Source organism: Orcinus orca, chromosome 7 (genome assembly GCF_937001465.1).
Source record: "Orcinus orca chromosome 7, mOrcOrc1.1, whole genome shotgun sequence".
Lineage (NCBI taxonomy): Eukaryota > Metazoa > Chordata > Mammalia > Artiodactyla > Delphinidae > Orcinus > Orcinus orca.
This window is the reverse complement of record NC_064565.1, coordinates 116,331,278-116,353,287: the sequence shown is the minus strand read 5'-3', so window position 1 is coordinate 116,353,287 and position 22,010 is coordinate 116,331,278. Positions and strand designations below refer to the sequence as shown.

General features: G+C 45.1%; 1 protein-coding gene across 1 annotated transcript in view; it reads left to right on the top strand.

Moving 5' to 3' along the window:
• Nucleotides 1–10,895: 10,895 nt before the first annotated feature.
• ASB18 (ankyrin repeat and SOCS box containing 18) overlaps nt 10,896–22,010 on the top strand; it is a 63,079-nt gene continuing 51,964 nt past the window's right edge. The window contains exon 1 of the mRNA XM_004262559.4: nt 10,896–11,159. Within this exon, the coding sequence (XP_004262607.1) occupies nt 10,955–11,159 (205 nt within the window). The 5' untranslated portion in view covers nt 10,896–10,954. The remainder of the gene's footprint in view (nt 11,160–22,010) is intronic.

Sequence of the window (22,010 nt, the reverse complement as noted above, 5' to 3'; positions counted from 1 at the left end):
TATTTTGCTATCTGGTGAGGCAGATTTTCTCTCAACATTCTTCTTTTATTGAATTTCCTGAACATTGATGTGAATTTATTTTTCCAGGATTCTCTCCTCTACACCTTGCCCAATTTTCTAACTTTGCTGGTATATAGAAAAGCCATTAATTTTTTTTATTTGGGGAGGGACATAGGCTAGCTTACTGAACATTTTTATAAGTTCTAATATTTTTTCAGTTGATTCACTTGGATTTTCCAAATAACTGTATCATCTGAAGATAATGGTTGCTCATTTTGATGTTTTTTAATACTTGTTGTTCTTATTTCTTTCCCTGACTTATCACACATTGACGAACTTCTCAAAGGGTGTAGAACATTGTTAGAGCTCACCTTGGCCTCATGCTTCCATACACCAAAACTTGGACTTGTGTGATGCTTCTGGCCTTCTGATCTCATACCGTTCACTCTGGGAGTACTTCATTGGTATCTCTGGGAGAAAGAATTTGCTTGCATGACTTAGCCACTTCTAGATTCATCTGGGATCTGTGTATCTGAGGAGAGGGTACTCTGGGTCTCTTTGCTTCTTGGGAAGTGTCAGTCCTTGTTGGGTGTGGGTGGGGAAAGGAGGATCAGAGCTGCCAGGGACTGTGTACGTTGCCTAAGTCAGGGATTCCTAGTAAGCTCCTCTAGCTTCAGATCTAAAGCCACCTACTTCAGTTGGCTTTATCAGTAGTGAAGCTGACACTTTGAGCCCCACCTGTCTGATGCCTCCTCTCAGTTGATTCCAAACTGATACATGGAGGACATAATAATACAGGGTTGGCTTGCCTGTTGTTCTTGTCAAAATAATCTCTGTTTCAGCATTAAATATGAGGTTGGTTGTTAATTTTAGAAAGATAATCTCTATCACGTAACAAAGTATTTTTTTGATCTAGTTTACTAGAAGTTTTAATATGCAATATGTTAGATGTTATAAAATATTATTTTAGTATCAGTTGAGATGATCATATTGTTTTCTCCTTTGACATATTATGAGATAAAATATATTAGTAGATTTTTTTTAAAAAAACTAAAAATATTTGGCAATCCTACAACAAACTCTACTTGGTCATATGTATTATTCTTTTAACACATTGCTGGATTTGATTTGTTGATGTTTTACATAGAATTTTTGCAATTATATTTGTAATTGATATTGATCTAGCTTTGTTTGTTATTATTGCTATGATTGCTATTATGTTTGTTATATTTTGGCTTTTTGTGAATATTTCTTTGACTTTTTTTTTTTTACTTTTGTCGACAAAATTGAGGTACTGTGGTTTTCTACTCCTTCCTTATTTCGTTTTTGTTTCTTTTTATTTTCCTGAAAAATCACCCATCCCATTAAGACTTTCAGACAAATTAAAACATATTTTCTTAAAGCTTTAAAGTTCTATTCCTTATCTAGTTATAGCCTCTTTTCCCTTAAGGTTATGTATTTGTGCCTATTCTCTTGGCTTTTTACTGATCTTTTTTTTTTTAATTTTTTTAATTAATTTATTTTTGGCTGCTTTGAGTCTTCGTTGCTGCTCGCAGGCTTTCTCTAGTTGCGGCGAGTGGGGGCTACTCTTCGTTGTGGTGCGCGGGCTTCTCACTGCAGTGGCTTCTCTTGCTGTGGAGCACAGGCTCTAGGCATGCCGGCTTCAGTAGTTGGAGCACGTGGGCTCTAGAGCACAGGCTCAGTAGTTGTGGTTCCTGGGCTTAGTTGCTCCACGGCATGTAGGATCTTCCTGGACCAGGACTTGAACCTGTGTCTCCTGCATTGGCAGGCAGATTCTTAACTACTGTGCCACCAGGGAAGTCCCTCACCCATTTTTTAATCTTTACATAAATAATGTCATACGGAATTCACTCTTTTGTGTCAGGCAACTTTCATTTATTCAACACTATGTTTGTGAGAGTCAAGCACTATTGCAGGCAACTGTAGTACGTTCCCCTTCATCATTGTATCTTTTCCATTGTAGGAACACCATTTATTTATCCATCCTACTGTTAATAGACAATCGGATTGTTTCTAGTTTGAGGCATTAGGAACAATGCTGTTATGAACATTCCTGAACATGACTTTTAGTGGAAATGTGTACACATTTCTGTTGAGCATTTACCTGGGAGGGAGATATTTTTGTAACTAGATGTCTTTGCCTTCAACCTGAGTAAATAATCTCAGTTTTCTAAAGTGGTTGTACCGGTTTATGCCCTAGTAGGTTTTGGAAATCTGCATTGCCCCAAATCATCAAAATGAAATTGTAGGCATTCTGGTGGCAGTGTAGTTGTATTTTAGTGGGGCTTTAATTTGTATTTCTCGGTTGGCTAATGAGAATAGGCCCCTTACATTTATGTATTGTTATTTGCATATCCTATTTTGTGAAGTATCCACTCAAGTCTCTTGTCCATTTTTCTACTTGGTTGTCTCCCTTTTTCTAATGGATTTGTAAGAATTCTTTATCTGAAGGTGAACACTTTGTCTGATTTACATTTTGCAAATATCTTTCCCCATTTTTTCTCAAGAGATGATGTCTGTGAAATATTTTCCAAGTCCTTTCACGACTGAAGATCTCGTTCTGATTCCCCACACGTGAACATTAGATTGGTTGAGAATGGAGTTCTTGGGTTATAGTATATTTCTCCCCCTGCAAAAAACTTTGTGGGCGTTACTCTGTTGCTTTGTGCCACCTTATTATATAAAGAAAACTGCTATCAATTAGGTAATGTGGCTTTCCTACAGTAAACTTATGAGAGCTGTTCCTTTATCCTTGAAATACCAAAATGTCATCAGTATATGTTCAGGTATGTTTCTATCTTTTCAAAGAATCTCTTGAAGGATACTTTAAAGACAATTTTTAATTTTAAGGGTGCTTAAAAGGAGTTTTGATATGGAGAGAAGACATTCTTCAGCTCAGGAAACTTATCATAGCCCATTTTTGTTATGGGCTACCATAATAAAATAGCATAGACAAGGTGGCTTAAAAAAAATGTATTTCTCACCATTTTGGGGACTGGGAAGTCCAAGATCAAGGTGCTGACAAAGTAGGTTTCATTCTGAGGCTTCTGCTCTTAGCTTATAGGCAGCCACCACCTTGCCATGTGCTCACATGGCCTTCCCTCTGTGTGCCCAGGGAGAGGGGTCTCTGGTGGCTCTTCTATAAGGACACCAGCTTTATCAGATCAACCCTCTCCCCACTCATGACCTCATTTAACCTAAGCCACCTGCTTAAAGGCTCCATCCCCACCAGAGTCACATAGGGGGTGAGGGCTTCAACATATAAATTTAGTGGGGGACACAATTCATTCCACAGAAGAACTTACCTTTATTATTTCCTTGTTTACATGTTATATTCTCTCTGCTCCTTTTTCTCCTAAGATATAAAGAAGTTTCTGAATCTGTCCTCAATGTTCCTTTTCTTTACGTGCATCTTTTTGTCCCTTTTATACTCTGAGTATGAGAAATTTTCTCTGTCCGGTCTTAAATCACTGATTTGATTTTCCGCAATCTCCAATCACTGTGTCAACTGCATTTTAAAACTTGAAGTAATGGTTTTCATCTCAGAGCAATCTTCCTTGATCTCTTGTCACTCCTTTTCCGTGGACATAATGTTCACCTAGATTCTCAGTGGCGACATAAATCAGAGATTTTCTCAAATTTTCTCTTGTTTCTTGCAGCAACTCTGGTTCATAAAGAGACATTTGCTCTGATGACTCAAAATAATCCATCCTTCTGTGGTTCTGAATCAGAGTTCATGTCAGTTTATCCTTGAGTGAGGAAGGAGAGAATGAGAGAGGGAAGAATGAGGTCCATGGCTTTCTTAAAAAGGTCGTTCAGGTGATGGATTAATTATGTATTACTTCATAACAAATTACCCCCAAAACGTAATGGCTTAAAGCAACAAGCACTGACAATTGTTCAGTTTCTGTGGATCAGGAATGCAGGCATGGCTCAGGTGGGTTGTTCTAACTCAAAGCCTCTCATGAGGTTGCAGTCATGTCAAGACTCAGCTAGGCTGGCAGTTCCACTGCCAGGCCCCTTCACTGACTGTTGGCAGCCTCAGAATGTCCACTTTCAGGTTCACTCACCTGGGTCCCTCCACGGTGCCGCCTCATCACATGGAAGCTGGCTGCCCCCAGGATGAGCAATTCAAAAGGGAGAGAAAGAGAGCATGCAGAACAGAAGCTGCAGGCTTTTTATAACCTAATCTCCGAAGTGACAATCCATCCCCTCCGCTGTATGATATCCATTAGACGCAAATCACCAAGTCCACACTCAAGGGGAGGGGATGACACAGGGTGTGAAGATCATGGGCAGGTCAGTAGGGCCATCTCCGAGGCTGCCCACCACAGCTGGGTAGATCATAGATTGCGTGTGTCTGAGGTCAGACATTTTCAGACCCAGACTAAGAGACAGAGTTTAACCTTACAGACATGGTACTTTTCTATAACAGGTTTGTGTAGATTTGGAGAGAATTAGCCACAGACATGGCCAGGAGCTTCACCACTGGGCAGAGTGTTTCTTTCCAGGTTTTTGTTTGTCTTGTCGTCTTTTAATGTATAAGCCTCTGGAATGGCTGGTGCGATGCTCCTTTCTGAAACGTGCATGACTGAAACTAGAGGTCATAAGGTGCAGAGTGTGACCTGAGGCGCTGATGTTCTGGGAGTACCGCGGGGCTCAGGGCTCTCCCCCAAACTGCTGAAGAGGCAAGATCCACCCCACACCCACCGCAGGGCTCCTCTCCTACTTACCCATGGTGAACCCACGGGGAGCTGGTCAGCCCTTCCTCAGTCTTGCCTGCCCTACTTCTCCCAGGAATTCCCCAACACTTCTGTCATGGTGCACTCTGTCCTTAAGTTCAACCAGACACACAGCTCTCCATTTTTCTCCCTTTCCTATATTTCCAAGATTATCTAAGATGGGAGGAGTTAAAATTTGAAAGCAGATTACAAACTGTGCTTCTATATCCTTGAAGTTGTCAAGGTCAGACAAGGGGTATACAGTCTGCTTTGCTCTATCAGGTTGGTTTTAACTTTTAACTCTCAGAAGGCAAACTTTCCACCTTACAATATTTTGCCTGATGAGTGCTGCACTGTCTCCCCCAGTCAATGGCCGAGATATCCATAATTAGCTGGATTACTCTTAAAAAGCCGTGACCCTGGTGGTCTGGGCTCAGCACGGTGTCTTGATTAGGGGAACACCCTCCAGCAACCACAGATGACTTCAAAGCAGTTGTCTTTCTTTCTTTATCCAATTCCCACATACGTCATAGCTGCTCCCAGGCCTTTTCTCCCAAAGTCCTCCAAATATTCCTGGTCCCTGCCTTAGCCCTTGTACCTCTTTTCTTCCCTCCCATGCCTTCCCCATCTCTTTTCACAAGACTGCATCTGGAAAAAAGAGCAAACTAGAAAAGAAGGAAGAGGAAGAAACGGATGAAGAGGGTGAGGAATTGGACCCAGTGGGGGTTTGAACGAGAAGCATGGCCACACAGTTCTAATGAGCGCAGTTAAACTGCCCGCCTTTGCGTCTTAGCTCTGCCGCTTAGCAGCTGTGAGGCCGCCAGGAGATTGCTTCACTAGTCAGGTTCCCCATCTGCCAGATAGTAATAACGATAGCCCCTGCCTCGCAGGATTGCTGAGAGAAAGAGAGTTTACATGTGCAATATCTTTAAAAGAGGACCTATGCAATAAGTACCCAGTATATAGTATATAGTATATAGTATATATAGTATACAGTATGTAGTATACTATATTCTCAGTACATCAAGAGTACCTGGCATATATGAGGGCTCAAAAAGTATTTATTGGAGGGGGGGAGGAGTAAATTAGGAATTTGGGATCCGCAGATACATTCCACTATATACAAAATAAACAACAGGGACCTAATGTATAGCACAGGAAACTATATTCAATGTCTTGTAATAACCTATAATGACAAAGAATCTGAAAAAGAATAGATACAGATGCAGATAGAGATATGTGTAACTGAATCACTGTGCTGTACACCTGAAACATTGTAAATCAACTATACTTCAATAAAAAAGTAATAAAAATAAATAATTAAATAATTCTGCTTCAAAAATGTGTTTATTGAGTGAAACTCATTTGTCTGTTATTTTGTCTTTGATGGTTATACTAATGGAAAATGTCCACATCTCCAGCTGCATAACTTCATCCTTGTGTCAGCATAAATCATGCCCCTAACAGGAAGAAAAAAAAAAAACAGGCAAGAGTTGTAAAGGGCTTTCATCACATCTAGCTAGTGCCCACGTGCCATCACGTTGTTTCAAGGACACAAAGGAAATGAAAGTGGCCCGTGTTTTCTGGGTGCATGACTTGCTGCCCATAAAGACCACGTAACAATGCCCCTTCACAAAGCAGTCCCCACAGCCTAGCAGGTTGGTGGGTGAGCCCTTCCCGCCACACATAAGTCTTGGCTGAAACTGACAAGCCTGAAAAGCTATGAGGAACCCCTTAAAAAGGAATTTAGAAAAATCTTCCACCGAGTTGAAAAGCTTCTGATCCCAGGGAGACATCTCTGTGTTGCTGAAGCTGGGAACTGGGAGAGCCGGACTGCGGGGACGGGAGAGAGGAGAGAACAGCCTGAGGTGGATGGAAACACCACGGCCAGGAAGGGAGCCCCAGACCAGCCCCGAGCTGAGAGGGTCCACAGCTGAATTGCACGGTGAGGTTTGAGCCAAGAGCACTTGGGGGCTGACCTACGGGGAACCCGTGTGTTGAAGGAGCAACTCTCCAGGACCTGAGGATCTAAGAGGGGCCTTTCAGGCTTGAAGAAGCAGCCAGGCTCAGAATTGGACCCACTCACAGCGGAATGATGCCACAGTCACTTTGAGTGAACCTGGATATGCCCGGTGTTTGTCCCTGACCTGAGGTCACAATGGGGTCTGTGTATCTGGGACTGACCATTTCTCCCAGACCATGACCCTCCATTGGCAACCGACTCACTGATTTTCATCCTAACACGGAGCTGAGACTAAATTAGACCCACACTGTATTCATGTATTCATCAGGCATTGTTATCTTGCTGCAAAATAGTTCAATACCAAGAGTATTGACAGAGAAAAAGTTCCAAGGCTGGTGGTCTCTGAAGGCGTGCTACCGGGCTCTGCACAGCTATACCAACCTCACTGGATGCAAACTTCATGACGCAGCAGAATTCTAGCTAATGTTTATGCTTCTCTGTGAGGATCTGTTACCAGAGTCCTCATCTAAACACATCTGTAAACATAACTTGATGTAAATCACATACAATATATCACTGAAAATCTGTGAATTATGGTACCCTCTGATGAGCATTTAAACATCCAAGCAGAACAATGAAGCGACCTTTATCTGATTCAGAGAAAGCCAGGATCCCTCTGCTATTGATTGCTTAAATACATTCTGCCCCTTCAAGGACAGTCAGCGAAGGAGAAAGTCAAATACAAGACTTCCAAGAAGTTAAGGGGGAAATATTGATACTGCGTCCCTCCCTCCTCAAATGATTGTTCAGCCAGTGGGGGACTGAGGCAGGGTGGGCAGTAGGGGGTCCCATGAACTAATCAAAAAAGGAAAGACAAAGAAATAGAGATCAGAAGATTTCACATTGAAATAAAGAAATTCGTGGTGCCTTAAATATAATTGGTGTTAGTTACATTTCAATTCCTAATTTATACATAGCGGGGTTGATAAAGAATTACATTATAACAAAATTAGCCAGAATAATTAGCATAGTATATGTGCTACTGATTAAACACCCAGCAGATAGCTTGGTAATTAAGATCAGTGAGTGCCGTATTTTGAGGCTTTGTCATCTTATTATCTGCCTAACAAGTGCTTCCTCTTTAGCTCCCTTCTGATTTGAAGTTTGATAGCAATCTCTAATAATTCTCAGTTTATTTCTTTAAATTACCTTACCCAAATTCCGATCATTTTCCTGCGGTCACTACCCTCCCTCTCTTTGTATTGACACAAACGTGCTGGTGTCAGATTTCCTTCTAAACGTAAAGGCATCTGATGCTACAAGGCATTTGTGCTTGGAAATTCAGGTTCAAAATCTCTTTCAAAACCCATCATTCTTTGGCTGAAAGAACCAGAGGCCAACCACACGCTCTGCAAGTTAGTCAAACGTCTGAATACAGATCTACAGAGTTCATACCTCCTTTCTAGGCAGAGCCCCATTGCCAGCAATTCCAAGAATGTGTCCACCAGGGTCCAACAGCAGCCCCTCAAGTGGCCCTGGCTGCTTGCTCACTGATGACCCTAGCCCGTGATGCCACTGCTCCGTACTCGGGGAGTCTGGGGTCAGCTGCTGCCCTTGCAACACACAGTGAGATTTTGTCATGGAAGACAAGAGTTCAACTACCAAAGAACAGAAAGCTTGGGGGCTGACTCACATTCTTTTCACAGGCAGAGCTGCTGCATCTCTTTAGACTGAAACCAGAACGTGTCCATGGTTTTAAAGGCAGAGTGAACACACCTGCATCAACCAGGAATACTTTTAGCTGCAAGTCACAGAAAACACATGAATAGTACTTAAGGAATAAAGACAAGAAGTCTGGCAGTTGGCGGCCTGGAGCTGGGGCAAAGGTTCAGAAATGTCATCAAGGAACCATCCGTCTCGTCCCCTCTTTCTGTCCCACTCACCTGAGTATGTCGAGCCTTCATTTCATGTCCATCACCTCATGGCTGTAAGTTGGCTGCCACAGCTCCACACATTATGTCCGTGTTCAAGGAAAGAAGAAAGGGAAAGGAAAAATGTGCCAACCGCTACTTCCCCTTTCAATCAGGAGAGCAAAGAACTTCCCAGATGCACCAGAGCAGACCATGCCTGCCCTCACTGGCCAGAACGGGGTTGCAAGGGAGGCTAAGTCTAGAGTGGCTAACAAGGAGACTAGGGCAGAAGTTACTGACTTAGCTAAGCATGATTCATCACCAGGGACCAGGCACACGGTCACAACAAAGAAAACCCAGGGTCTCTTAGGTAGGAGGAAGGAGAACAAATATTAAGTAGTAACTTCAGGGCTGGCTCCTCAAATGCAGATGCAGACATGTCGGGAAAAGCATCAGTGTATGGAACAGAAGCTGCAAAATCATGCAGAGGAGCTGAGAGGAGAGGGGTGTATTATTCAGGGTTCTCCAGAGAAACAGAACCAAGAGGATGTGTGTGCATATATATATATTCTTAAAATAAAGGTATATATGATTTATTTTAAGAAATCAACTCACGCAATTGTCACAACCAGCAAGTCCAAAACCTGCATGTAGGCCAGCAGGCTGAAGACCCAGGAAGAATTGCAGCTCTAATTCAAAGGCCGTCTGCTGGCAGTATTCCATCTTGCTTGGGGGACATCAGTCTTTGTTCTATGAAGGCCGTCAACTGATTGGATGAGGCCCACCCACATTATGGAGGGTCATCGACTTTCCTCAAAGTCCACCAAATTAAATATCATCATCTCATAAAAAAAAAAAAAAAAGAACTTCACAGGAGCATCCAGTATATGTTTGACCAGGTATCCGGGCAGTGTGGCCCAGCCAGATTCACACATAAAATTAACCATCACACAGGGAGACAAGACAAGGTAAGAAAGGGAAGAGGTAGCAAGACTGGGACACAAGGTGAAGAGGGCTCTATAAAAGCTATGTGATATATATACATATATATGTATAACTGAATCACTTTGCTGTACACCAGAATATAACACAACACTATAAATCAACTATGCTTCAATTTAAAACTTATTTTTAATTTTTCAAATTTTAAACTTTAAAAAAATAAATCTATGTGAGGAAAGAGGAGAGATGTCATTGAAGGGCACAAACTTGCAACCAGCAGGTAAATAAGTCCTGGAGATCTAATGCACAGTATAGTGTCTATAGACAACAATATTGTATTATGAACATCAAACTTTCTAAGACATGAAGAAAACTTCATTATCCCCACCACAAAAAAAGAAGTCATAATTCTGCAACATGAGAGAGGTGTTAGCTAACAATGGCAGTCATGTTACAATATATAAATGCATCAAATCAACATGATGTACACCTCAAACTTACATGTATATGTTATATGTTCAATGTATTTCAATTTTAATATATCCAAAAATTAATTTTTAAGCTAAATGGCATAGCCTGGGCCCCTCAGGTCATTACAGCATACAGGCGCTGCTGGAGCAGCTGTGTTTTGTGCCCAGGTTCAGGTGGGGAGATACAGGACCACTAGAGACAGAGGTTATGGAAAAAAAGTCCACTACCCCGCAGGAATGCGTAGAAACCAACATGAGTGCTTTGCACTTCCACGGGGCACGGAATTGGGTGCTTTAAGCCAAAGTTAGCAGCCTTAAGAAGTACAGAGGCTGCTGCTGATACTTCGGTTACTTTCTGGGTTCACTTATGTGATGCTTTCGTCTTCTCGAGACCAGCCAGTCCATCCTGAATTTGGAAACCAAAGATTTCCCTGCATTCTCAATTTCAAGGCATGTCCAATTTATAGTCAACCAGACTCTCTTTTTAGATGAAGTGAAGGAATACGTGGTGTAGAACGTTACAGTATGTTCCTTTCAACAGAAAAAAGGTTGCAAGCCCAGGCTCGGGAAAAGGATTTTAAGGTTTCAGGACAGAGTCTCACTTTGATAAAAGAAGATGTTGATCGGCAGTACCGACAAGAGATTTTTTTAAAAAAACGCTGTCCCCTCGGCTTCTCCCACTCACAGACAGGTCTACTGCCCCCCTGTCTAGAATGATCCTTAAGTGAGGCCTTGGGGAGATTAATTCCCATCTCCCTCTGAGGAACGGGGTGGGGAGGACTGCTGGCGGGTGGCCGTTCCCAGGGCTGTAACTGGAGCCACGTTTCTTCTATTTATAGACATGCCCGCAGCCCTCTCCGCCCAGCTGCTGACTTTGGACTCAGTTGGGAAGCAGAGCAGTTTGGTCAACACACAAACGACATCACAATGTCCATCTCTGATTGCCTTCCCGATTACCCGGTCAAGTCGGATTTCGTAAATAGACTGAAGTCAGCCCTGGAAGCCAGGAATGAGGCGACAGTGAGGGATTTGATCTGTACTGAAGTTCGGCACGTGGACGCCGTGATAGAACTGGCCAACGACGACTGGATGAAGGACCCCTCGGCCCAGCTGCCCCCCGGGGTCCTCCTAGGTAACTGCGATGAATCCGCTGCTTCCCCATCGTGTGCACAGGGTTGGGGTGGGGAACATTCGGGGGTGGAAGGGCAAATGGTTGAAAAAGGCGAATGATACGTGCCCAGCTGTATGATTCTTATTTATATACATACGCACTGTGTGTATATATGTATACTGTATATATACATGTACCTAGTATACATCTGTATATATATACATAGTATATGTCATAGTATATATATATATCATAGTATACACATATTTACTGTATTTACTATACAGTACATAGTAAATATACATATACTATGTAAATATATACACAGTAAATATGTATATATATACTATGATATATAGATCTATACTATGATATACACTATGTGTCTATATATATACACATACACACACATATATATACACACAGTATGTTACATAGGCAACAACTAAAGTGCAATACAAAAAAGTTAAAAAGAGAAAAATTAAACCGTGGCACCGCCATCCCGACCCAGCCCCTCTTTTCGTTTCTCCACTTTTCTCCAAGCTAGTCTATTTGCATGTGTAAATTTCCTCTCCTTATAACCGTGTGGTAGATAATAAGTTTGTGTCCTGTTCTGTTGAGTTAATACACCTAAAGTACTTTCCATATTGCTACATGTCTTCTTAATTTCAATCACCTATTGAGGTGATTAATGACAAAATACTTAAACCAAATGCCTACAAGAGGGGGCTGTGTGTTTACATCTTTACTACTATCAGTAATGCTATAATTAGCATCTATATTAGCATTCATATGCTTTTTTCTTATTCAGGGTTCTGTCCTTAGGATAAATTCTTAGGAGCTGTGTTACTGGGACAAGGATAACAAATGTTCCAAATTGTTTTCTGAAATGATTTCTATTCCTCCTGATAGCGAGTGTGTGTCACATCACACCCTGAACATTATGGGCAGTTAATATTCATATTTAAATCTCCAATTTAGTAAGTGCACCCTGGTCATTCTCCACTGCCTGCTCGTCCATCCTTTTATGTTTGTTTTTTAACATCTTTATTGGAATATAATTGCTTTACAATGTTGTGTTAGTTTCTGCTGTATAACAAGATGAATCAGCTATACGTATACACATATCCCCCTATCCCTTCCCTCTTGTGTCTCCCTCCCACCCTCCCTATCCTACCCCTCTAGGTGGTCACAAAGCACCGAGCTGACCTCCCTGTGCTATGCAGCTGCTTCCCACTAGCCATCCATTTTACATTTGGTAGTGTATATATGACCATGCCACTCTCTCACTTCGTCCCAGCTTCCCCTTCCCCCCAACCTTTCTTTACTGCTCAGAACCAAGTCTTATCTGTAGGGTTTGGGTTTTCTTTGTAGACCTTTTTACATGTGGGCCCTTGTCTAGTCAGGTCCTTGGGCAATATCTCCTCATTTCTTTATACCTTTTTGGTCATTTTGTAGGTCTCCTTCACATAACATGTGTATAATCCCGTTGTCATATTTGCTGAAAATGATATCCCTGACCACAGCTTAACTGTTCACTGCATCGTGCTAATTCTAGCTTGTCAGATGTGCCCTCCACAACGTTAGTCTTGACTCCTAAGGAATGTTCAGGGCTCCCCTCCCCCCACTAGACAGACTCCTTCCCAACACATGTGAGTGCATGCACACACGTGTACCACTGCACACACAAGGCACAAACACACACATGCACAAACACATGCTCACACATCCAGGAAGGACACCAAAAGGGAACGTGCCTGGGACGTTGGTGCTGGCGAGTGGAGCTTTAATGTGATGAAGGGACAGATCAGAGCCTGGAACTTCTAGGGGGGTGACCATCCCTCTATTCCCCTGTGATGTGGGTGCACCCCAGGTGCTGTCTCTCACTGGTGGTGCAAACAAGCTGCCGAAGGCTTTAGGGAGAAACCGGCTCCTTCTTCTTCTTTTCCTTGGTTTTCCTAATATCTGGGACGCCGATCAGGGTGAGGCCCCAGGAGGCATGAGCTCAGAGAGCACCACACTTCTCTTCAGACCTTAGTTCTGCCTGGATGGGCAGGGGTCCTCACCGAGACAGCACCTGGTACACGCAACAATCCAGGAGCCTGCCCTGGGGTGCGGAGGGGACTTTGAAATCCTAAACTGCGCTTTGGCCAGGAGTGTTGAGCTCTGCATTTTGCATGTGCACTCCAGACCCACCCTGCCTCCTGCCCAGTGCCTGCCCATGAGGTGCTCTTATGAGTCACATCATCCTGGCCCACGCTCTCTGACCCCCATTGGGTGTAGCTAACGCAAGGTGCTGCAAGGAGCGGGGAGGGGAGGGTATTTGCTCTGGGGACCCCTCCCTGCCAGATCATCGCTGCGATTTGGCTTCACCATTGGGCTGAAGGCTCAGCTCCTGCGTGGCACCTCCTACCTCGCTCCTTGCCCCTTCAGACACAGGGAGGGGGGCTCCCACGGTGGCCCTGGGGACCCCAGCTGGCTTCCCTGGCCCTGCCCGCCTTTGCTACGCCCTGGAGTTGCGCCGTCTGCTTTCTGCTGGGATTCTGACTGGAGCAAGTGCCCACTCATCACAGCCCCTTTTACAAGCCCATCCCAGCAGGTTGGGGATTTGTGTATTTGGAGCCCCTGAGTTAAAATATCATTTCTTGTCCTTTAACAACAGCCTTAATCTGTTCTTTAGATTCATTTATTAAATAGCATAAGTGTTTTCACAGAAGGACACGTCATCAGTGCTACACATTAATATAAATTACAGGTAACATCTTACTATTTTAAATGAACTACGTGAAAAGCTAATGATGTGATAATATTTTTCTTTCAGTATTAATAACATATTTTTTATTAATCCAAGATAAAAATCTAGTCTTTCCAACAAAAACTAAAATAAAATATCATTTCTTTTCACATTACAAATTGCCCTGCACCGTCTTTACTGTCCCCACCACTTTACTAAACACTTGAAACCAATGAAATCTGTGTTAAGAGTTTCCCGTTCCCTCCCACGAAGAACCTGTATGTTCTAAATCGTATCGTGTCTACTTCTCCCTGCCGAACGGCGCAATTCAGGACGAGAACAGGTCGATGCTGCTGACATCTTGTCAGGACTTGGGCTTGTTCTGGGTTGTTTTTGTTTCGGGATGATGGTAACTGAATGATTAAGCCTGTGACCTCAGGACACATACTGTTGCCAATGATTTTATTGCGGGGGAAGCAGGCTGGGCTTGAAACTGGGGTAGAGATGCAGCCCGCTCACACCTGCATTGGGGGGCCGCCTCTCTGGCTAACATGTGAGAGTAGGATTTGAAGGAAACAAGAAAGGTTAGGAAACAAGATCTAGTTAGGAGGTGGTTGAAGGCAGTCACCCAGGTGAGAGATGACAGGGTCTAAACAAGAGAGTGGGGTACACACAGAGATAAAGGCGAGAAATGACAAAGCTGAGAAATGATGGGAAGGGGTTGGGGGTGAGGAGAGGATAGTGCCACCGATCCAGACAGAAATCAGGGGGCTCTGTGACTGCGACAAAGTTTGAGCCTTTGCTGTGAGCCTGGCAGTAACGAGGGGAGAATAGAAACAGGAATAACACACAGGACCGCCTCCCAGGAGTTCAGGATCCAGCCTGTGTCATCACAGGTAGGCTATCAGGTGCCTCAAATAGCCTTGGAGTGAGACGCTCCAGAGGGAAGCTTGGGCTCTGCCACCAACGAGCTGTGTGACCTCAGGGAAGTCACTTTCCCTCTCTGAGCCAGTGCCTTTACTTATTAACTAGTTCATGAGATTCCATTAGTGATTCCCAAGCAGAGGTCCCTGAGCAAAGCTCCACGGGAGAGGTCCCCGGAGAACCACGCTGTCAGAGAATACGCAAGGGCAGGTTAAAGGCTGGCTGTGGCTTCACCACCACCAGGGGGACGGGTGGTTTGCAGATGCGCCTTGGGCAATGCTGGCTCAGATCACTGTTGAGGCCCCTTCCATCTCCAGGCTTCTCTGAGGCCGTGATCCCAAAGTCTCCCTGTCTCAGCCCAAAATGGAGCGAGGCCTCCTTTCTCCTGAGTATGGGAGTGAATGGGCTCGTTCTCGGGGGGTAATTGTGAGTCATGGGGGAACAGCCCTGAGAGAAGCAAGAGCTGTTTGCATTCAGACATACACGTGGGGTCTTTAGAATGTGTGAAGAGGGGTCAGAACTTGTAGCAGCACCTTGAAGGGCAGCCCACATTGGGAATGGATACTGGAATTTCAGTCCTCCTGAGGAGGAAGGTGAAGATGAAAGGATGATGATGACCAAGAAGACCTGGCCGGGCCCGGCGAGGGGCAGGGGCTGCAGGTGCCCACCCCGGCCAGGAGAAGGCAGGGCCGAAGTTCAGGCTGAAAAGGCTTTTCGGGGAAAGGGGAGGAAGAGTTGTCCATCCCAAGGACAACGCTTGTTCAAAGAACTCTGAGTATTGTTCACAAGATGACAATTTGCAAAAATAAGAAGAAGAAAAGTGGGCTTCCCTGGTGGCACAGTGGTTGAGAGCCCGTCTGCCGATGCAGGGGACGCGGGTTTGTGCCCCGGTCTGGGAAGATCCCACATGCCGCAGAGCGGCTGGGCCCGTGAGCCGTGGCCGCTGAGCCTGCACGTCCGGAGCCTGTGCTCCGCAACGGGAGAGGCCACAACAGTGAGGGGCCCGCGTGCCGCAAAAAAAAAAAAAAAGAAAAGTAACAATTCTTTCTGCTTGTCAACATAAATATACAAGGACCTTGCTTTTCTCAGTGAGATCTCCATGCTTGTGTGTGAGCTTATTACTCCCACCAAATAGAGCAGAAAAAATAATTATTATTTATTTATCTGCAGCCATGTCACATCACAATAAAACCATAGAGAAAAGAGGTACCAGCCAAAAAAATGGCAGGAACGACTTGTTCTGGAGAACCCCTCAGGTATACATGGGTCCCCTTAAGGAGGGCAGAGGGCAAAGGAACTTAAAAATTCAGCCCCAGCAGGTAGTGGGTCAAAGTACGGAATGTACCCTCCCTGCCTGGCCACGAGGCAGAAGAGTGGTCCTCAATCAGGATTCCCCTAAAGACGCAACTCACCTGTGCCCTTGTGAAGCCACCTGCTCTCCTGCAAAGATGTACTTCGGATGCCCTGTGGGATGCTGGGAAGGGCATGGAGGTCTCTAACAGATGATCAGCCCTCTCCCTGCTAGTCAGACTGAGACTGGCCTGCTGTGAGGGACCAGGGAAGGAGGCCTGGGACTGGGGCACAGCAATCTCTCTCATTCTCTCCTTGTGTGTGTGTGTGTGTGTGTGTGTGTGTGTGTGTGTGTGTGTGTGTGTGTAATGAGAGGAACAGAGCTGAGGCCCCAGCTCATCCACAATCTGCTCCCCCATCTTTCCCACCTACCCCCTCCCAACAAGAACCTTCCTGCCAGGACGACGCCCAAATCCCAGGGCTTGTCAGGACCTCCCCTGCCTCCTCGGTTCACCTAGGCTATGCCCTCCGTCCAGACCCCACACACGAGGGCCCCCCTGCACACCCGACCCACAGACCCACCACTTCCCTCCACAAGAGCACAAAGCCCTCAGTCTCCATCAGTTTCCGAAACACGCAACCTCGCTGGGCTAATTTTTTTATTTATATATTTTTTTTGCGGTACGCGGGCCTCTCACTGCTGTGGCCTCTCCCGTTGCGGAGCACAGGCTCCGGACGCGCAGGCTCAGCGGCCATGGCTCACGGGCCCAGCCGCTCCGCGGCACGTGGGATCTTCCCGGACCGGGGCACGAACCCGCGTCCCTGGCATCGGCAGGCGGACTCCCAAACACTGCGCCACCAGGGAAGCCCCCTCGCTGGGCTAATTTTTATACCCACTGAATATTTCATTCTCAAATATGGCCTCGTCGAGGTCAAGACCCTTGCCTGGTATCCGGAGCCTGGCTCAGGGTCTTCGCCCTGATAAGTGTTCAAACTCTGGGTGCCCTGGCTGCATGGGCTGGCCAAGCTATTTTGCTAACATTCACCCGGGTGGACACAGACTGCGTTTCCACAGACATGACTGGGATGAGTCTTTCTGCAAAGAAAGATTCGATTCTACTTTCTGCTAAAGGCAAGTCTCTACTGTTGAATATTAGCAACAACGGCATTACTCATCCTCGCCCCTTTGCAGTGCCTATCAGCTCACTAACCAGCGAGCACGCAGCAAGGGAGAAAGGGTGGCGGGGGAGGGGTGGCGAGACCCTGCTTGCCCCCCAAATGCATCAACTGTACAATTTGGTAACTGGCGTAATCAAACTACTTAAGAAACAACTGATTACTAATTGCTATTATTAAGGATGTCAGCATTCCATGATTTTGCTGCTGATATCTTATGTACAAGTCAAGATGCTACTTGAATTCTTGATTGAAATAGAAAACTAGAGGCATTATGGTGTGTTTGGGGTAATGGTATTTAAGCATCTGGAGGCAAGTTAAAGAAATACTAATTGGGTTTTTATTAAGAGATCTCACCCAGCAGCAAGTATAGGTGGGGAATGAGTGTGGGTGAACGTGGGATGGACATAGACCCAGTGGGTCCGTTGGCAGAATTTAACCGTTCATTCAACCAGCTTGACGCTGAGCGCGCTGTACCATGCAAGGTACACCCACTCCCTTTGTCCCTGTGTGCGGAGGGGAACATTGCCCACAGAAAACCCAACAGCTGAACGTCAGTTAAGTAAGCACAACCCCTACCTTGGAGGACTCACAGTTGAACCAATGACAAGTGTGTGTAGGTTGCTGGTGTCATGGATACAGCAAGAGATTAATGGTGAGGTGACCCTCGCTCTCCCACGGACTGAGTGGTCTTGAACCTTGAACCTGTGTGGTCAGTCCATCTCTCTGAACCCTAATTTCCTCATTTAAAAATATGGGATCAGTGGGGTCATCTCTCAGGGTGTTTCCAAAAGGGACGAACTAGGGTTCTAAGAACAACGACTTGTATTTATGGAGATTAACAAAACCCCGCTGCCTTCACAACACCTTCAGGTGTCGTGCACCCTGGCAGAGGCCTGTGTAGACTGGGTCCCAACTTCAAAGGAACGGCTGGCTCCAGGCCAGATGGGCAGAGAAGGTATCGCCTGGTGGGAGGCTGGTTTACGAGCTCGAATCACCGAAGACCAGCAGCCTTGCACAGGGCCAGTCTTGTTCTTGTTGTCCGCAGACCAGAGCTTGTTAGCACTGGAGCCAACCGCAAGTGGGGGCAAAGATGGAGGAATCACATGCAGTGAGCACTTCTCTTAGGTACGCGTTTCCCAAGGACTATTATCTTTCCCACTTTCCCGGCTGAGAAAAATGAGGCTCAGAGAGGGTGAGTTCCACACCTCAGATGCCACAGCCGGAGGAGGTGGAAATCCAGAGCTCTTCCTGGCACTCCTTAATGCCTGTAATTGTCCTGTGGCTGCATTATACAGATGGGGACACCAAGGCTCACATGTGTTCCCTTACTGGGCAACAGCCAGGTAGGAACAGCACACAAACCGGGTATGTTTTCTGAGTTGTAGTCAAGGGTTCTTGACACATACCCACCCAGAGATGTGTGGCAGGAAGATCCATGAAAAACGTCCCCACTGAGGCTGTGACAACCGTTCGACTTTACGTCAGACACACACACACACACACACACACACACGCACACGCACACGCACACGCACATGCACACAACGTCAATAGCATGGAGTCCATCGCTTCAAATCATTCAAATAAGAGTATTAAGAAAAAACATGGATGAATGAACAGGGCGCTCGGCTGCAGAATAAAAACAAAAATGGGAAGCAGGAGGTCAGTGATGACAGGAAAGGATGGAGAGGCAAGAGCTCTGCCGTCTCGGCTGCAGCCCTGATCAGAGCGTGTGGGGGCAGGGAGACCCTGCTCGAAGCAAAATGAAATTAAACCTTTCTAAGTACTTATAAATCAGCACCTAATGACACCATCCCACCACCAGCCGGAGCATTGCTCTTATTACTTTGATTCACAAGCCAGGAAAAGATCCGGAATTATGCACAAATTATTGTCCCATCTTCTTAATTAACGCTGATTGCAAAATTCTTGCTAAAGTCCTTGCTAACAGACTCAATTATGCGCTGCCTGAATTGATTCACCCAGATCAAGTGGAGTTTATTAGAAATACACTTTCCTACAATAACATCAGATTATCTTTGAATATAGTTAAATTATTTAGGAATAAAATGGCTCCAGCAGCATCCCTTGTTTTAGCTTCAGAAAAAATATCTCCCACCACCTAGAATGAAGATATTCCTTTGCTTTCTGCCAGACACACACCCTAGGCTCTATTTTCCCAGGAGCAGGTTGAATTGCTGTGGTGAGATGAGATATATGCCTTTGAGCTAATGGTCCAGCTTCAAAGCATATAGGCAGGAAGAAATATCCGACAGGGTCAAGTCTCAGATCCCCCCAGTATGAACCGTCACTGCCTGTGGAACACAGTGAAATTGCAATTAGGCTAAATCAGGATATTTTCAGAATCAAAATTGAGAAACAGGCTAATAAAGACATAATGTATGCTGATGACATACTTCTATTAGCATCACTCCCCAGCACACTGGAGAGTTTTGAAAGAACAAAAAGAAACGAGGATAAGAGGGAAGAGGCTTTTCTACCTTTTTCCAGGATGATGGTGGTTCCTGCAATGGTGCACTCTGCTGAGGATAAACATTCCAAAGAAACGAATTGGAAATGGCAAATGCACTACCTATAGCCTGGTACCAAATACCAAATTCAACAGCTGGATATTGAACAGGGTCTGGGCTTGTCCTAATCACCACATTCTGGCACATAGTAGGTGTGTAATACATATTAACAGACCAAAAAACATATGGAGGACACAAAATCTCCTGGGTTGGCCCTGGAAAGATGAACGTGTTCTTGACAGGCTGGGATGGAAAGGAAGTTATTCCAAACTGAGGGAGCAAAGGGAGCAGATGTGGAGCACACAGTCTGCACTCAGGGAAGTAGGAGCTGGCTGGAAATAGGGTGTGTTAGTCAGGGGAGAGGGAGGAATATCTGGGCAAGCACTTTGAGACTGCATTGTATTGTGTGAGGCCACAAATCCTAGACATAGGCATTTACACTTAAATGCAAAGGCAGTGAGAAGCCACTCAGCAATGGAATGAGATCATCTAATTTGGAAAAAAATGAAAAACTCCTACATATGTAGGAAGGATAGAGGTGGAGAGACTGGTGCCGGGAGTCATGGCTAGCTGCACACACCCTCTCCCCCTCCTCCTTTACCAATAAAGTCCCTATGACAACACCATGTGCCCAGCTGGAGAAAAAACAACATTTCCCCACCTCCCCTGAAGCCAGGGCTGGCCTTGTTCAAGTCAATAATGGACTGAACAGCAGATCAAAGATGACGGGAGGAAGAGTCAGTGAATTTGAAAACAGATCAATAGAGAGTATCCAGTCTGAAGAACAGAAAGTAAAACGATTGAAAATAAAATGAACAGGGACTGTGGGACAATATAGAAGGTCTGACACATTCAACCAAAGTCCAAGAAAGAGGATGGAGCAGAAAAAATATTTAAAGAAATAATTACCAAACATTTCCCAAATTGGATGAAAGATATAAACTTACAGATTCAAGAAGTTTAGCAAACCCAAAGCAGGATAGGCATCACAGGAGACAAATGTGTGCCTGGTATCTGGATGGTCTGTTGGCTGCTGTTCAGTCAAACTTGCCTTGAAAATAAAGAGCACATTTCATTGCAGTGAAGGGAGGGAAAAGGTATGCAGAGAAAAAGACGCAATAACAGCTTCTTATTTGGGGGTGCATGTAACTCTCCTTTTCACAAGCCTGCAGTCGTTCCCTACTGCCTACAGCAAAGGTCGGCAAACTATGACCCTAGGGCCGTCTACCTGTTTTTATAAATAAAGTTTTACTGGAACACGGCCCTGCTCATTCATTTACACAGTGTCCATAGCTGCTGTCATACTACAATGGCAGAGCTGAGTAGTTGCCACAAAGACCATATAACGTACAAAACCTAAAATATCTATCTGGCACTTTACAAAAAGGCTTGGCAACCCCTGTCCAACAATGTACAGTTGCAATTTTATAGCAGGCGTCCAAGAGTCCAAAAGATGTGCTGTGAACTAACCAACCCCACCATCTCTCCCACGTCCTTCACCCACCCTGTACTCCTGGGACTCTGATCAATAAAGACACTACTCATAGCTCAGTGGGGAGTAGGGGTTGCTCTGCAAAGTGTTTGCCATGAAAATTGACAGTGAACATTTAGAAACGCTGACAGCAATTTGACAATTAATATAACACCCACGTGTGTGATTACCGGACTTGTAATTATGCCCTTTTTCCATTTTATTCTTTCTTGTAATTAATTTTAATTGTATTTTGAAAGAGAATCACTCTGTGACAAACTGGGACCAAAAAAAAAAAAAAAAATCCTTGGTCCTTCACCTGATGTGGTTGAGAAACCCTGGTCCGAACCAGGCCTCAGTGACACCCCCAGGCCCTCTCTCCCCTCTTGGCCTTGGGGCAGGCCATCTCTGATCTCCTGTCTTCACGTGCTCTGACAACATGCCCACCCGTCCTTCCAGGTGGCCCAGGGGTTCACAGTTGGGTGCTGTTTGCCTTGCAGGGTATTTGCTGGGGATCCACACCTTCGAGGGGGAGGGGAGAAAGAGGGATTAGCCGGTGACCCAGGCCCTGCCATGCCTCGGCCAGCCCCAAGGGGAGCTTTGGAGCTGATCCACGTATCACGGTTTTCCCACATGGGGTCACAGTGGCAGGACCTGTCTACCGGTACCCATCAGTCACTGGATCTGCCACGTTGAGAAGCATATTCTGGAGTGAGACGCCTCTCTACCCAGAAGGAGCACAC